At 42.7% G+C, this 18,408-nt stretch overlaps 1 protein-coding gene across 3 annotated transcripts in view; it reads left to right on the top strand.

The window, feature by feature from the left end:
* The first annotated feature begins 243 nt into the window (after nt 1–243).
* The window catches only part of HDHD2 (haloacid dehalogenase like hydrolase domain containing 2), a 49,503-nt gene continuing 31,338 nt past the window's right edge, over nt 244–18,408 (top strand). Inside the window, exons 1-2 of one of the 3 annotated variants that reach the window (XM_005908073.3) lie at nt 244–399; nt 15,029–15,139. In XM_005908073.3, the coding sequence (XP_005908135.1) occupies nt 15,039–15,139 (101 nt within the window). In that variant the 5' untranslated portion in view covers nt 244–399; nt 15,029–15,038. Of the gene's footprint in view, nt 400–479; nt 638–738; nt 761–15,028; nt 15,140–18,408 lie in introns of those variants that run through there. The other 2 variants (XM_070361919.1, XM_070361918.1) reach the window with 2 other exon arrangements.

Here is an 18,408-nt window from a genome sequence, read left to right as displayed (position 1 = left end):
TTGGTTTGACAACACTGCTGTGGAACGAGAAATTGCCTACTGGACAAAAGCATAAGTTTTTGTTTTTCCTGCTTTATTCAAGCCCAGCAGGGCCCCCACTTAAAGGGATTAGGTCTCGATAACCACTTATTCTGTTACAAGGTAACGAGGTAGCACTAGACCGGTTAGCTCGCACAGGAGCTAAACGTTAACCTGCGAAAGTAACCCAGGCCGGACGGGGCGGAGACGTTTGCGGAGAGGCGGGACTTCCGGCGCAGCCCAGGTCCTGTTTCCGGCGGCGTCAGGCCACTTCCCGGCGCTCTGGGCTCCCCCGGCAAGGACGCTGTGGAGGGACGCGGCCGTACTGGTTTCTCCGCTAGCCGGGCCTTCGCCTTTGCTGAGAACGGCTCTGCGAGCCCGGTGAGGAGCCGCTGTGGAACGGGCAAGTGCCCGCCCGTCTGGGGGCTTCCTTTCTTTGTGAGGAAGCTGAGGACATAAGCGGTGGCATCTCTAGGCCCCCACCCTCCTGGCTTCTACACCAACCCGCGCGCTCGCTGGGTGAGGCTCGCCCAGCCTTCTCGGCGGGGACGGCCTTCGGCGCGGCACTGCCGCGCGTGCGCCGAGCTGGCCAGCAGCGCTTCCGCCCTGCTAGCGCTGGGTGAGCGGTGGCTCTGGGTTGTTGGTCGTTCCTTGGAACTTAACCTTGAACTGTATTTCGAAGCCCGCGTCCCTTCCCGTCTGTCTGGCGTTTGCCAGGCGCTGAACCTCGCTCTGGCGGACGGTGCGTGACCTGTCCTCCTCAGGAGAAGGAGGAGGGGATCGTGGTTAAGTTAATGCAGAAAGAGCCCTGTTCATGGACTCGTTCCAGTTATAAGAGCTAGAAATAGGAAGATGATTCCAAGCGAAGAGGACATAAAGTTGTTGGTATATTCTAGATGAGAGGTGATGATTTCAAAAGCCAAGATAATTTGGATAACAATGAAAGGAAGTGAGTGGATTTAAGACTGTACAGGAGGTAGCAATGATATGATTTGGCCCTTGACTGATTGGGAAGAAGGCCAGGGACAGTCTGGTGGTTACATCTACGTTGATGGTGCTGCCATTCACACATAAGGGTCGCAGGATAAAGAGTAGCTTCTGGAGGATAACAAGGACTTGGATTGAGAAGCCCCAGGGATATTCAGGGGGAGATATTCTCTGAAGTATCTTGAAGAGTTCTTTTGGGGATGAGAGAGAATTTTTTTCTTTTCATTGAATATGTACCAGTATCAATTGATTATGATTCTTGTAAAGTATCTCTCACATAACTTGTTCAAGCCATGAGAGATGGTGGGACATGGACTTTATATGAAGAAACAAGGACCACCTTTGAAGCCTTTGCAGTTTTCTGGAGTGATACTAATATCTTGCAGTTTATCAAGTATTTACTTGTAGTTCGGATTTGTTGTTCAGTCGCTAAGTCGTGTAGAACTCTTACCCCATGGACTGTATAGCATGCCAGGCTCCTCTGTCCTCCCAGTGTTTTCTCAAATTCATGTCCATTGAGTTGGTGATGCTATCTAACCATCTCATCCTCTGCCACCCGCTTCTCCTTTTGTCTTCAATCTTTCCCAGCCTAAGGGTCTTTTCCAGTGATTCAGCTCTTTGCTCCAGGTGGCCAAAGTATTGGAGCTTCAGCGATAGTCCTTCCAATGAATATTCAGGGTTGATTTACTATAGCCTTACCTTTAGTGACGCAGTGTATTTTAAAGAATCCTTTAACTGTCACACGTCTAAATAGAGTCACTTGGAACAATCTAGTCTTTTGCCTAACAAGCTGCTTCCCCTCTCAGGCAGGTTTATAGTTGGTGCTATTATTGATGTAATGCTCCGTTTCAAGGTCACAATAAAGATCAGAAATAGAATAACATAAGAGTTGGACAGGACTGAGCAATGGAACTAAACTGATGAGGACTGTTAGAAAGGATTTTGCAGTGGAATTTTGATTAACCAGAGCTCATAATATCTTTTATTGCCTCTGCACTCTTCCCCCTTAACCACCCCTCCCCTTGCAGATTCATTATGAAAGACAGAACCAGAGGTTTATTTTAAAATCAAAATACTTGATGAGGGCTGTTACACTGATGTACATTAATTGGGAAAATTTAGTTTTTTATGATTATGAAATGTATGAGAAATGACTAAAACATAGCAAGACTAGTTTTTGTTGTGAAATATGTCATCTACACAAGAGTACGCAGAACATGTCAGTTTTAAATAATTAAAAACTGTGTACTCACTGTCTAGGTCAAGAAGACCTTGGAGGCACCCTTGTGCTCCTCCTGGTGTGCTCTCCTGCCCAGCCCCTGCAGGAATCACTGCCTGTCAGCCACCCTTGCCTTAATCATTCCCTCCTCCTTGTGGTTTTGTCACCTGTGTATGCTGTAATACGGCATGTATTCTTTTGTGACTTGCTCCTTACCAAGGATGATGTAATTGTAGTCATTCATTTCCACCTCCTTTTGCATTCTGTGTTTGAATACACCACAATTTACTTGTCCATTCTGCTGTTGATAGACATTTGTATTGTTTCCAGTACCTGGTTATTACACACAGTGCTGCTTTGGACATTTTTGTTTGTATCTAAAGGTAGAGTATGAAAAAATCTCTAGGATTTAATACATGGGAGTGGAACTGCTGGGTCATAGAGTATGGTGATGCCAAATTGGTTCCTAAATGAGTGTTTAGGAACCAATTCTCTCACTTAGCAGTATAAGGGAGTTGCTTTGGAAAACCTTTGATGTTTTCTGACTTAAATTTTGCCTATTTTTTTTGTTGTTGCAGTAATCTCATTCTGCTTTAAATTTGCATATCCTTGGTTACCAATGAGTTTTTTTGAAAATCTTCATGTGTTTATGTGCTCTTTTGTAAAGGATATGTTGATGATTATTCAGTTCAGTTCAGTTCATTTGCTCAGTCGTGGCAGACTCTTTGTGGCCCCATGGACTGCAGCACGCCAGGTTTCCCTGTCCATCACCAACTCCCGGAGTTTACTCAAACTCATGTCCATTAAGTCAGTGATACCATCCAATCATCTCATCCTCTGTCATCCCCTTCTCCTCCTGCCTTCAATCTTTCCCATCATCAGGGTCTTTTCAAATGAGTCAGTTCTTTGCATGAGGTGGCCAAAGTATTGAAGTTTCAGCTTCAGCGTCAGTCCTTCCAATGAATATTCAGGACTGATTTCTGTTAGGATGGACTGGTTGGATCTCCTTGCAGTCCAAGGGACTCTCAAAAGTCTTCTCCAACACCACAGTTCAAAAGCATCAGTTCTTTGGTGCTCAGCTTTCTTTATAGTCCAACTCTCACATCCATGCATGACTACTGGAAAAACCAAAGCTTTGACTAGATGGACCTTTGTTGGCAAAGTTATGTCTCTGCTTTTTAATATGCTGTCTAGGTTGGTCATAACTTTGCATCCAAGGAGCAAGCGTCTTTTAATTTCATGGCTGCAGTCACCATCTGCAGTGATCTTGGAGCTGAAGAAAATAAAGTTTTCCACTGTTTCCCCATCTGTTTGCCACAAAGTGATGGGACCGGATGCCATGATCTTCGTTTTCTGAATGTTGAGTTTTAAGCCAACTTTTTCACTCTTTCACTTTTATCAAGAAGCTCTTTAGTTCTTTGCTTTCTGCCACAAGGGTGGTGTCATCTGCATATCTGAGGTTATTGATATTTTTCCCGGCAATCTTGATTCCAGCTTGTGCTTCTTCCAGCCCAGCGTTTCTCATGATGTACTCTGCATAGAAGTTAAATAAACAGGGTGACAATATACAGCCTTGACGTACTTCTTTCCCAATTTGGAACCAGTCTGTTCCATGTCCAGTTCTAACTGTTGCTTCCTGACCTGCATACACATTTCTCAGGAGGCAGATCGGGTGGTCTGGTATTCCCATCTCTTAAAGAGTTTTCCAGAGTTTCTTGTGGTCCACACAGTCAAAGGCTTTGGTGTAGTCAATAAAGAAGAAATAGATGTTTTTCTGGAACTCTTGCTTTTTTGATGATCCAACGGATGTTGTCAATTTGATCTCTGGTTCCTCTGCCTTTTCTAAATCCAGCTTGAACATCTGGAAGTTCATGGTTCATGTACTGTTGAAGCCTGGCTTGGAGAATTTTGAGCATTACTTTGCTAGCATGTGAGATGAGTGCAATTGTGCGGTAGTTTGAGCATTCTTTGACATTGCCTTTCTTTGGGATTGGAATGAAAACTGACCTTTTCCAGTCCTGTGGCCACTGTTGAGTTTTCCAAATTTGCTGGCATATTGAGTGCAGCACTTTCACAGCATCATCTTTTAGGATTTAAAATAGCTCTGGAATTCCATCACCTCCACTAGCTTTGTTCGTAGTGATGCTTCCTAAGGCCCACTTGACTTCACATTCCAGGATGTCTGGCTCTAGGCTGGTGATCACACCATTGTGCTTATCTGGGTCATGAAGAACTTTTTTGTACAGTTCTGTGTATTCTTGCCACCTCTTCTTAATATCTTCTGCTTCTGTTAGGTCCATACCATTTCTGTCCTTTATTGTGCTCATCTTTCCGTGAAATGTTCCCTTGGTATCTCTAATTTTCTTGAAGAGATCTCTAGACTGCCATTCTGTTGTTTTCCTCTATTTCTTTGTATTGATCGCTGAGAACGGCTTTCTTATCTCTCCTTGCTATTCTTTGGAACTCTGCATTCAAATGGGTATATCTTTCCTTTTCTCCTTTGCCTTTCGCTTCTCTTCTATTCATAGCTATTTGTAAGGCCTCATCAGACAACCATTTTGCCTTTTTGCATTTCTTTTTCTTGGGGATGGTCTTGATCCTTGCCTCCTGCCATGAACCTCCGTCCATTGTTATTCAGGCACTCTGCCTATCAGATCTAATCCCTTGAATCTATTTGTCACTTCCATTGTATAATTCGTTTCAGATTTGCTGTTTTGTAAAGGGTATATTGAGATCTTATGCCATTTTTCTATTAAGTGTTTATCTGTTTCTTAATATTTATAGCTTATATTTCCTGGACTCTGATCCTTTCTGACATGTGTTGCAAATCTATTTTTCACTCTATATATTTCTATTCTCTTTCTCTTTTCACAGTACTGTTGAAATATCTGTCTTTTCCTTTATTCCTTTATGCTTTTTATATCTTAAAGCCATTCCTACTCTCAGATCATGAAGACACTCTCCTATCTAAAAGTTTTACAGTTTCCCCTTAAACATGTGGTTGTTTAATCTTTAAACACAGAAAAATGTGTCTGTAGTATGATGCATGCATGCCCAGTTGCTAAGTTGTGTCGTACTCTTTGTGATCTCATGGACTGTAGCCCTTCAGTCTTCTCTGTCAATGGGATTTTCCAGGCAAGAATACCGAATTGGGTTGCCATTTCCTTCTTCACGGGATCTTCCCAACCCAGGGCTCAAACCCGAGTCTCTAGCCACATCTCCTGCATTGGCAGGTGTATTCTTTACTACTGAGCCACTTGGGAGGCACATGTAGTATGATATGGAAGTCTAATTTCATTTTTTTCTGCTATAGATAGTCATTTTTCTTTCTTCACTGATCTGAAACACTATCTCTGTCATATATCAAGATTCCACACTGGTTGGGGTTAGGACTCAAAAAGGGTCTTTTTGTTGGTTCTGTATTCCATTGATCAGTTTTTCTCTTCATTTGTTAATACCACAACATCTTAATTAGTTACAAGACCTGATGAATTGTCTGGATGTTAGGAAAAGCAGGGCTCCCATCTTCTTTCTCTTCAATCTGGGCTGAAGTATCTTGGCTATTTGTACTGGTGTGTGTTTTAGAATCAGCTTATCAAGTTCCACAGAACCCTTTGTGGGATTTTGATTGGAATTGCTTTAAATCTCCTGGTCATTAAAAAGGGAAGCTTACATAATATCGGGTCCTTTAAAAGATCTGTCTATATTTTTAAGTCTTCTTTGTGTTTTTCATTGAGGTTTTATAGTTTTGCCATGGAAGTGACTCTTGTTAGACTTTCTGGTAACTGTATTTTCTGACAGTACTGTAAGTGATACCTTTTTTTAAATTAGTTTTCTAATTGTGACATAGTGATTTTCCAATATTAGTTGCTATACTTTTTTACTTTGTTTTAGACTCCTGAATTTTTGTATATACAATCAACTCATCATGAATAACATTAGTTTTGTTTCTTCTTTCCAATGCTTATACCTTTTTCTTGTACTGCATTAGCTGAGGTATCATTCGCAATGTTAAATAGAAGTGGTGGTAGTAACATCCTTGTGTCTTTCCCTGTCGCATTGTTTTCAGTTTATTACTGATATCTGATTTTATAGTATGAAGTATAAGTTATAAACTTACAAATATATTACTGATAAGTCTAATGTTGGCTATCTATACTGCTACTGCTAAGTCACTTCACTTGTGTCTGACTCTGTGTAACCCCATAGACGGCAGCCCACCAGGCTCCGCCGTCCCTGGGATTCTCCAGGCAAGAACACTGGAGTGGGTTGCCATTTCCTTCTCCAATGCTTTTGTAAATACTCTTTTATCATCTTAAAGAAGTTCCATGGCTCAATATAGTAGGGATTTTGGTTCTCTCAATACTGCTCTATAGATCCAGTGCAGTTCTAGTCAGAATCTCAATGGGGAGATTTGGTGTTTGTTTTGATGGAAAATGACAGGCATCAATGTGGATCAATTTCAGAAATACAATGTTGAGCAAAATGTGAAAGCCGCAAAATTATGATCTCACTTTTATAGAGTTAAAAGACATTAAATTAAAGCTGTGTGACAAGTAAAAATATTAAGAAAAGCAAGAAAATGATTATCACAAAATTCATTATGTTAATTGCTTCTGGGAGGTAGGAAGGGAATGTAACTAAAGGGGCTCATATAGGAGGTGCAGCAGTATTAGCGGTGTTCTTTCTAGTCTTAAACTAGGGGCTGGCTAAACATACAAGTTTCATTTTTATATTACGATTATTATTAGATATGAAAACATCTTTCTTGTGCCTTCAGCCCATTTTTAAAAGAGATCTTTTTAAAATTTGTTTTCCTCCAGAAGTTGAAAATTTGTAAAAAATGGTACAATGAAAGCCATATACCTTTCACCACAATTTACTAATTGTTAATATTTTGGTCTATTTGTTTTATGTCTCTCTCATGCATTGCACTTATTTGTCATGTCTCTCCACATATCTTTAATTTGAAACAGTTCCCCAGCCTCTTCTTTGTCTTTTATGATATTGATTTTTTTTTTTGAAAAGTTCAAGCCAGTTTTATAGAATTTGGAATTGCCATGATTGATTTGTGTTACACATTTTTGGCAGAAATTCTGCAAAGGCAGGACTACTACAAAAGTCTTCCCAGGAAGCATGTAATGTCAGTTTTCCCCATTATTAAGGGTGTTAATTTAATCATTTGGTTAAGGGATTATTTGGCCATTTTTCGCACTGTAAAAGTATCTGGAAAGTATCTCATTCGTAGTTAATGGAGAACCTTAATTTGTGGGTGATTATTTGAGCCTGAGTGATTAAACATCCTTGAACAGTGTGGGTTTGAACTGCGTGGGTCCATATAATTGGATATTTTTCAGTAGTAGATGTTACGGTGCTAGACAGTTGTTGGTTGGTTGAATCCAAGGATGTGGAGGAACCCTGGATGTGGAGGGTGAACTGTAAGTTATGCGTAAATTAGCCCCTGCATTGTTCAAGGGTTAACTACTATTCCCTAACAACTTTTCACCCAGTGGCTGTATTATTGTTCCTCATTTCTGTTACCTTTTTCTTTTTGGTGCTCACATTGCCCCAGGTTTGGTCAGTTGAATCCCCTGCTTCCCCTGTCCTTTTTGTCCCCTGTGATCTGGTAAAACATTATCTTCCAGACTTACCCGTATTTCGGCCGCCCCAGCCCTGCTTTGTTTAGTGCACATTAGCTGTGGTCATAACTGTGGGAGTCTTGTTGCTTCTTGTTCCTTTTAGTGGAGAGTGCTAAGAAATACATAAATGTTTTTAAATCACGAATTCATAATGACACCTCTAATTCTAAACCACACAACAGGGTTCTTCCTGTCCTCCCATTCCATATTTATAGCTCTTTTCTTCCATTTGAGAACCCTGATTTTTTTCTAAACATCAACAGTATGTGCTGATTTACTCAGTCCTACAACACACATGGAATTATTTTGGAACTCATACCACTACCATTACCAACAACAAGCCTGCTGAATTAAGTTCAAGATTTTCTTGCAGTTCTTTTGTCCTTGGAGTATATCCTATGGTAGGGCTAGAGTCAGCACTCTACAGAAGTTGTCTGTAGTTTGTTTGAATTCCATTTTAGGGCTGGCTTAATTTACATTTGAATACATTAACTATTAACATGATTCAAAGTCAAAACTAAGCTTGAGCAAGTTAGTAACTTCTCAGAGTCTCAGTTTCTTCCTCTGGGATTGCTGAGAACTTTCAGTGACGTAGTAAAGACTACAGAGTGTTTAGCAGAGTGCAGATCACCTATGCTGCTGCTGCTGCTAAGTCGCTTCAGTCGTGTCCGACTCTGTGCAACCCCATAGACGGCAGCCCACCAGGCCCCGCCGTCCCTGGGATTCTCCAGGCAAGAACACTGGAGTGGGTTGCCATTTCCTCCTCCAATGCATGAAAGTGAAAAGTGAAAGTGAAGTCGCTCAGTCATGTCCAACTCCCAGCGACCCTATGGACTGCAGCCTACCAGGCTCCCCCGTCCATGGGATTTTCCAGGCAAGAGTACTGGAGTGGGGTGCCATGCCTTCTCCCATATCTATGCAGATCACCTATAGCATTGGGTAAATGGGAGCTGTTCTTTCTTTCTCTTTGAATTATTCCCAGTCACTTCTCGCTTCTTACCTTTCCTGGTCTGAGACCCCAGGCCATGCATGGCGTGGGGTAGGGGGGCAGGTAGAGGGAAGTACCTGTTAGACAGATGAGTGGGAAAGAACAGGACACATAGATTATGTTCCTACTCTATGCTCGTCACTGCCAGGCATTTTCCTTAACTCAGTGAACCCTCTCAGCCCTGCAGGGTCTTCACAAGTGTGTTTCCCCTTATATAGATGAGGAAGTAGAGGCTTGGGATGATGACTACTCTTGCCCAAGGGTAGGCAGCTACTCCCAAACCGTGGACCTACCTCACCGTTACCGCTGGTGCTGCTTTCCCTGCCTTCTGCATCTCCCTCACTTGGGACCCAGGTTCCAGCTCCCTGAGGGAAGCCTTGATCAGGTTTGGGAAGGAACAGGGAGGGCCTGGAGCCGTCCTGGCTGACGGGTCCCTGGGCCCAGCCTGCACACTGTCTCTGCGCCTTCCTGCCTCTGCGTCCGTCTTGGGTCCGGACATGCTGACAGCTGACCAAGTGGGAAATGCACTTTTCTCCAGTTTGCCCAGTGGCAGTCCTCAGTGCTCCTTGATCAGCGGCTGCCACTGGCCAGCAATGGACTGCAGTTCTGGGCTCACTCGGGGTTTCTTTTTTATGTTTATTCCTGTGTGCAGAGATGGCTGACATGGAGTAGGAGGGGTCTGGGAAATAAGAGGAGCTAAGGAGCTAATACCTAGAAGCTGGAGGGAATTGAGGAGTCATCTTTGCCATCCCTCCACCTGCTGACAGCACTCCCCCTACGGGGGACCAACGCTTACAGGGTAATGCTGGACAGCCTGGCGTACTCCTGGCAGCTTGGGAGACAGACCCAGCAGGGGTTAGCAGGCTAAAGAAGACGAAATTGGGGTAGAGGGCTGTGCACGTGTTACACTGATACCTTCATCCCACATTGCCCGGCTGGAGGCAGTAAAGACTGAGGCTTCCTCTTGCCTCCCTGCCCCACATATTGAGGAGAAACTCACGACCAGAGAAGGCACGTGGCCAAAGTCACACAGTCAATTTGAGGCAGACCCAGGACCAACACCCAGGCCTGGTGACCCAAGCTCTCACAGTGCATCTCGGAAGGAGCCAGCTAGGAGAGAGAGGTCTGCCCCCATCCACCTGTGTCCCAGGGATGCAGTCAACCACCTGAGAGCTCTTCCTTGACTACTTGTATCATCCCTGGGTTCTTTCCCTCTTTCCCATCTGCTTCTCACTTTAAAGAAAATGGCTCTTCCAGCTCTGCTGTCTCTTCAGGGCCAGACACAGTAAGTGTTCAGTACACATGAGCCGTTTGAAGACACAAGGAATGGGGCAGCTTGGCAACATCCCGGGAGGGTGAAATGAGCACACACCCTCAGACCCAGCAAGACCTCAGAAATGTCCACACACGTGGCCACCAGGAGACATGCACAAGGATGTTCACAGAGGCACCCTTCACTATAATACGTGCAGAGCTGCCTCAGCCTTCATGGTCAGGAGAAGAGAAAGATAAATTGTGCTTTCACACAATAGAATAATACCATACAGCAGTGAAAATGACCTATATCTACCTGTGTTAACATGGCTACATCTCACAAGCAATGTGGAATGGTAAAGCAAGTCATGAAGTGTACATAGAAGAACAGTAATACTAAGCTGTCAGCACTTCAAAATAAGGAAAGTAATAACCTTGGGGCAGGAAAGATGTGGACTCAGATTAGAGGGGTACACAGAGGGCTCCACTCTGCCGATGATGTTCTGTTTCTGAACTTGAATGATGGATAAAAGGGATTGTATTATTCTTGATACCTTTTGTATGTCTGAAATATTTTATTATAAAAACAAAAGGAAAAAAAGTTTAAAAATGCAGGCAGTCCTATCCTTTTGTCTTTAGATTCCATACAATTCCTACCACTCCCTTATTATCTTTGAACTGTTATCTTTATACTTAAACTTTGTATTCCCATTATATTTCACTGTCTATATGATATAACTCATAATAAACATACTTTAAAGGAGATATATGCAAAAGGGAAATTGGACATTATAGCATAAGGAAAATATTTCCTGACTAAAATTACTGTATTACTTGAAATATCCTCCTCAGTTCAGTTCAGTTCAGTTGCTCAGTTGTGTCCAACTCTTTGCGACCCCATGAATCGCAGCACGCCAGGCCTCCCTGTCCATCACCAACTCCTGGAGTTCACTCAGACTCACGTCCATCGAGTCAGTGATGGCATCCAGCAATCTCATCGTCTGTCTTCCCCTTCTCCTGCCCCCAATCCCTCCCAGCATCAGAGTCTTTTCCAAGGAGTCAGCTCTTCGCATGAGGTGGCCAAAGTACTGGAGTTTCAGCTTTAGCATCATTCCTTCCAAAGAAATCCCAGGGCTGATCTCCTTCAGAGTGGACTGGTTGGATCTCCTTGCAGTCCAAGGGACTCTCAAGAATCTTCTCCAACACCACAGTTCAAAAGCATCAATTCTTCAGTGCTCAGCCTTCTTCACAGTCCAACTGTCACATCCATACATGACCACAGGAAAAATCATAGCCTTGACTAGACGGACCTTTGTTGGCAAAGTAATGTCTCTCCTTTTGAATATGCTATCTAGGTTGGCCATAACTTTCCTTCCAAGGAGTAAGTGTCTTTTAATTTCATGGCTGCAGTCACCATCTGCAGTGATTTTGGAGCCCAGAAAAATGAAGTCTGCCACTGTTTCCACTGTTTCCCCATCTATTTTCCATGAAGTGATGGGACCAGGTGCTGTGATCTTTGCTTTCTGAATGTTGAGCTTTAAGCCAACTTTTTCACTCTCCTCTTTCACTTTCATCAAATTTTTTAATTCCTCTTCACTTCCTGCCATAAGGGTGGTGTCATCTGCATATCTGAGGTTATTGATATTTCTCCTGGCAATCTTGATTCCAGCTTGTGCTTCTTCAGTCCAGCGTTTCTCATGATGTACTCTGCATAGAAGTTAAATAAGCAGGGTGACAATGTACAGCCTTGACGTACTCCTTTCCCTATTTGGAACCAGTCTGTTGTTCCATGTCCAGTTCTAACTGTTGCTTCCTGACCTACGTACAGATTTCTCAAGAGGCAGGTCAGGTGGTCTGGTATTCCCATCTCTTTCAGAATTTTCCACAGTTTATTGTGATGCATACAGTCAAAGGCTTTGGCATAGTCAGTAAAGCAGAAATAGATGTTTTTCTGGAACTCTCTTGCTTTTTCCATGATCCAGTGGATTTTGGTAATTTGATCTGTGGTTCCTCTGCCTTTTCTAAAACCAGCTTGAACATCAGGAAGTTCACGGTTCACGTATTGCTGAAGCCTGGCTTGGAGAATTTTGAGCATTACTTTATTAGCATGTGAGATGAGTGCAATTGTGTGGTAGTTTGAGCATTCTTTGGCATTGCCTTTCTTTGGGATTGGAATGAAAACTGACCTTTTCCAGTCCTGTGGCCACTGCTGAGTTTTCCAAATTTGCTGGCATATTGAGTGCAGTACTTTCACAGCATCATCTTTCAGGATTTGAAATAGCTCAACTGGAATTCCATCACTTCCATTAGCTTTGTTCGTAGTGATGCTTTCTAAGGCCCACTTGACCTCACATTCCAGGATGTCTGGCTCTAGGACAGTGATTACATCATCCTGAGTATCTGGGTCGTGAGGATCTTTTTTTGTACAGTTCTGTGTATTCTTGCCACCTCTTAATATCTTTTGCTTCTGTTAGGTCCATAACATTTCTGTTCTTTATTGAGCCTATCTTTGCAGGAAATGTTCCCTTGGTATCTCTAATTTTTTTGAAGAGATCTCTATGCTTTCCCATTCTCTTGTTTTCCTCTATTTCTTTGCATTGATCGCTGAGGAAGGCTTTCTTATCTCTTCTTGCTATTCTTTGGAACTCTGCATTCAGATGCTTATATCTTTCCTTTTCTCTTGCTTTTCGCTTCTCTTGTTTTCACAGCTATTTGTAAGGCCTCCCCAGACAGCCATTTTGCCTTTTTGCATTTCTTTTCCATGAGGATGGTCTTGATCCCTGTCTCCTGTACAAGTTCATCAGGCACTCTATCTATCAGATCTAGGCCCTTAAATCTATTTCTCACTTCCACTGTATAATCATAAGGGATTTGATTTAGGTCATACCTGAATGGTCTAGTGGTTTTCCCTACTTTCTTCAATTTAAGTCTGAATTTGGTAATAAGGAGTTCATGATCTGAGTCACAGTCAGCTCCCGGTCTTGTTTTTATTGACTGTGTAGAGCTTTTCCATCTTTGGCTGCAAAGAACATAATCAGTCTGATTTCGGTGTTGACCATCTGGTGATATCCATGTGTAGAGTCTTCTCTTGTGTTGTTGGAAGAGGGTGTTTGCTATAACCAGTGCATTTTCTTGGCAAAACTCTTATTAGTCTTTGCCCTGCTTCATTCTGTATCCCAAGGCCAAATTTGCCTGTTACTCCAGGTGTTTCTTGACTTCCTACTTTTGCATTCCAGTCCCCTATAATGAAAAGGACATCTTTTTGGGGTGTTAGTTCTAAAAGGTCTTGTAGGTCTTCATAGAACCATTCAACTTCAGCTTTAGCATTACTGGTTGGGGCGTAGTCTTGGATTACTGTGATATTGAATGGTTTTCCTTGGAAATGAACAGAGGTCATTCTGTCGTCTTTGAGATTGCATCCAAGTACTGCATTATGGACTCTTTTGTTGACCATGATGGCTACTCCATTTCTTCTGAGGGATTCCTGTCCGCAGTAGTAGATATAATGGTCATCTGAGTTAAATTCGCCCATTCCAGTCCATTTGAGTTCGCTGATTCCTAGAATGTCGACATTCACTCTTGCCATCTCTTGTTTGACCACTTCCAGTTTGCCTTGATTCATGGACCTGACATTCCAGGTTCCTATGCAATATTGCTCTTTACAGCATTGGACCTTGCTTCTGTCACCAGTCACATCCACAGCTGGGTATTGTTTTTGCTTTGGCTCCATCCCTTCATTCTTTCTGGAGTTATTTCTCCACTGATCTCCAGTAGCATATTGGGCACCTACTGACCTGGGGAGTTTCTCTTTCAGTATCCTATCATTTTGCCTTTTCATACTGTTCATGGGGTTCTCAAGGCAAGAATACTGAAGTGGTTTGTCATTCCCTTCTCCAGTGGACCACATTCTATCAGATCTCTCCACCATGACCCGCCTGTCTTGGGTTGCCCCATGGGCATGGCTTAGTTTCATTGAGTTAGACAAGGCTGTGGTCCTAGTGTGATTAGATTGACTACCTGTGAGTATGGCCTCAGTGTGTCTACCCTCTGATGTCCTCTTGCAACACCTACCAGCTTACTTGGGTTTCTCTTACCTTGGGCGTGGGGTATCTCTTCACAGCTGCTCCAGCAAAGCGCAGCCACTCCTCCTTACCTTGGACGAGGGGTATCTCCTCACCGCCGCCCTTCCTGACCTTCAATGTGGGATAGATCCTCTAGGCCCTCCTGCGCCCACGCAGCCACCGCTCCTTGGACGTGGGGTTGGTCCTCCCAGCTGCCTCCCCTGGCCTCGGGCGTGGGGGTGTGGGGGCGTGGGGTTGGTCCTCCTGGCCACTGCCCCTGACCTCAGACGTGCGCTAACTCCTCTTGGCTGCCACCCTTCGGGCATGGGGTCCTCCTGGCTTTTGCCCCTGACCTCGGACGTGGGGTAGCTCCTCTCGGCTGTGCTTAGTGCGCTGGTCGCAGCCTCCTCACTGATCTACAAATACTAGTAGCTCTTTGCCGTATATGCCACTTCAGGATATAAGGGAGAAGACTGGCGATTAGAACATTTTCATGGTACATAGCCAGAGCGGAAAAAGATTTTGCAAGTGATTTAGGGCTTCCTTCCATCCACCCATTCTTCAGAGTACATTTTCTCACACATAAAAATAGATGAATGAATTGGTCTATGAAGAATTATTTCAAAAAATCTGAAGTAAATGTAACCCCTCTTTTAACATTTCCCCTAATACTTAAAAAAAGACAAATTTATGGGTGAAATTTGGATTTTTTATTTTTAAAAAACATTTCTTTGCTACAAGAGAAGCAACTTAACATTAAGCAGTATCTTTCTAGATACGAGTGATATTTTGAAGTCTTACCAGGTTTTAATTGTCCATTGTTTCCTAAACTGTATTTTTAATTTCATTTGCTCTCTCCTAGGGAATGAAGGATGGCAACACGCCGTGCATTAAAAGCTGTTTTGGTCGATCTCAGTGGCACACTTCACATTGAAGATGCAGCTGTGCCAGGCGCACAGGAAGCTCTTAAAAGGCAAGCTATCCTCCACGTTCAGCTGACAAATATGTTTGTAAGTGCCATTTTGCCAAGGCAGATCATTAGCTGAATGGATGGCCTTAAGATGGCATTTCACCGATTTACCGCAGATACAGAAACTGCCTTGGGCTTAACTGAAAAATGTATGCATTGTTGTGTCTTCCACACATTGTTCTCCAAGCCTTTTGTTAGGTTTGGCCTTTTGGTCTGTGTTTTTGCTCTTCACGTGTGTCTTTTTTCTAAGTAATGTAAATTTGGGAATGAAAGCTCGAGATTCGAAAATGTGGAATAAGTAGCACTGGAAAAATTGCAGATGAATCCTGGAATCACAAAATGAAACACACACATACACAAAGGCCTAGTTCTGCCCACTCCTCTTTCAGTTAAGACCTAGCGCTGAGTGTGCAGCTACTCAAATAAAATTTAATTAAGGGACTTGAAATTTTAGAATTATCTCCATTAACTAAATTTAATGCTTTTGAAGGTTGAAGATTGTCTTATATTTCTGATGCATCGATTACCTAAAGTCTAGATTTAAAAAATGCATATTATAGAAAAGCTTGTTAAAGTGAACGTGAATATTTGTTTCTGAGTATCCTGGAAAAAATACTCCTCAGGACAGTAGAACTGGGACTTCCTCGGTGGCTCAGTGATAAAGAATCCACCTGCTGGCACAGGAGACACAGGAGATGCGGGTTTGATCCCTGAGTCGATCCCCTGCAGAAGGAAATGGCAACGCACTCCAGTATTCTTGCCTGGAACCTTCCGTGGACCGAGGAGCCTGGTGGGCTGCAGTCCATGGGGTCGGATGGAGCTGTACACGACTGAGCACGCATGCATGACACAACTAGTAATGTTATTTAGCATCTTACCTTAAAATAATTTGAAGGAGGTTTTAAAGTCAGCAATACTTAGCATGTAGTGCTTTATCATTTTACACCTTACAGCATTCTTGGTCTGCTGTTATTCAGGGAATCTCATGACTAGTACCAGTGCCAGATGTTGTGGCAAGAGAGCAACACCGACTTGGTATTCTCTCCATGTGGGGCTTCAGCAAGTGTGAAAAGATGTTAGATGTGGTAGGCATCAGTTGGAAGCTATTGATGTAGCTGGGAGTCAGGGTGTTCTTTTACAGGCGGACAGCAACATGTTGTTTAAGGCCCAAATTAAATGAGTTGGAGAGTGGGACTTTCTCTTGACTCCTTGCCATGGTCTTTCTCAGGATTTCTAGGGAAAAGGATACCTGTTTATCAGTTTGCTGTCCTGTTGGACAAGTGCTTGTACAGCTTCACAAATGAGCTTTCTGCTCTGGATGGATAGAAAAATCTAATTTCTGATAAATAATGAATGACGTCTCTAAGTACATCTGTAACCTGTGAGCCTGCCATTCGGGAGGGGCCAGAGCCTACAAATTGTCCTCTCACTGGCACAGGCGGGTCTCCACCCCAGAGAGATCATATACTGTCACTGCCAGTTTTGGTTTCTATGGAAACAAATAGCTTTAGGGAAGTTAAGCGACCAGCAAAAAGAAAGGTTTTTTTTTTAATTGTTGTTAGAAATAATATGATCATTTCAGTACTTACACTTATTCATTTTTCAGATGATAGTTATATTAAAGTATTCAATTTCTTTTGAGAGATTTTAAGCACCTAAAACAAATTTAGTGTGTTTTTAGGCAAAGCTACCACACAGGTATTATAGAGATAATCATGATTATAATGAAATATTTAATCATATAAAGGTATTGAATGCTCTTTGAGTAAAAGCTTAAAAATCTCTTTTGTTATATTTTCTAGCTTATTTTAAATTATGGACAGTGCTTTTATGCCTTGTATCTGTTCGGGGCAGGCATAAAATATAAGGTGTACATGGCATGTGTGAGTGCTCAGTCATGTCCAACTCTTTGCATCCTCATAGACTGTAGCCCGCCAGGCTCCTCTGTCCATGGAATTTCCCAGGCAAGAATACAAGACTGGCTTGCCATTTCCTACTCCAGGGGATCTTCCCAACCCAAGGATGGGACCCACGTCTCTTGCATCTTAAAGGCAAGAGACATTGGCAGATGGTTTCTTTACCACTGTGCCACCTGGGAAGCCCAACAGGGTATTAATATAAAATTTTTAATTGTAGGTAAATTAAAATTAGTTTTAGATTAAAACACTGTTGTTGTTCATTCGGTAAGTCGTCTCTGACTCTTTGCAAATCCCATGGACTGCAGCATACCTGTCCTTCACTATCTCCCGGAGTGTGCTCAAGTTCATGTCCATTGAGTCTGTGATGCCATTCAACCATCTTATCCTCTGTTGCCCGCTTCTCCCCCTGCCCTCAGTCTTTCTCAGCATCAGGGTCTTTTCTGGTGAGTCAGCTCTTCACATCAGGTGGCCAAAGTATTGGAACTTCAGCTTTAGTATTAGTCCTTCAATGAATATTCAGGATTGATTTCTTATAGGATTGACTGGTTTGATCTCCTTGCTATCCAAGGGACTTTCAGGAGTCTTCTCCAGCACCAAAATTCTAAAACATCAACTCTTTGATATTCAGCTTTCTTTAGGGTCCAACTCTCACATCCATACATGACTACTGGAAAATATCATAGCTTTCACTATATGGACCTTTGTCGGCAAAGCGATGTCTCTGCTTTTTAGTATGCTGTCTAGGTTTGTCATTGCTTTTCTCCCAAGAAGCAAGCATCTTTTAATTTCATGGCTACAGTCACCATCTGCAGTGATTTTGGAGCCCAAGAAAAGAAAATCTGCCACTGTTTCCGCTTTTCCCCCATCTATTTGCCATGAAGTGATGGGACCAGATTCCATGATCTTATTTTTTCAAATATTGAGTTTCAAGCTATCTTTTTGACTTTCCTCTTTCACCCTCATCAAGCAGCATTTTAGTTCCTCTTCACTTTCTGCCATTAGGGTAGTATCATCTATCTGCATATGTGAGATTGTTGATATTTCTCCTGGCACTCTTGAGTCCAGCTTGTGATTTATCCAGCCCAGCATTTCGCATGATGTACAAATTAAATAAGCAGGGTGACAATATATAGCCTTGTCATACTCCTTTCCCAATTTTGAACCAGTCCGTTGTTCCATGTCTGGTTCTAAATGTTGCTTCTTTTTTAAAAAAACTGGTGCTTCCTGACCTGCATACAGATTTCTCAAGAAGCAGGTCACGTGGTCTGGTATTCCCATCTCTTTAAGAATATTCCACAGTTTGTTGTGATCCACATATTCAAAGGCTTTAGTGTAGTTAGTGAAGCAGAGGTA

Source organism: Bos mutus, chromosome 24 (genome assembly GCF_027580195.1).
Source record: "Bos mutus isolate GX-2022 chromosome 24, NWIPB_WYAK_1.1, whole genome shotgun sequence".
In the NCBI taxonomy this organism is placed as follows: Eukaryota; Metazoa; Chordata; class Mammalia; order Artiodactyla; family Bovidae; genus Bos; species Bos mutus.
The sequence above is the reverse complement of the archived record's forward strand: the minus strand, read 5'-3'. Positions and strand labels throughout refer to the sequence as shown.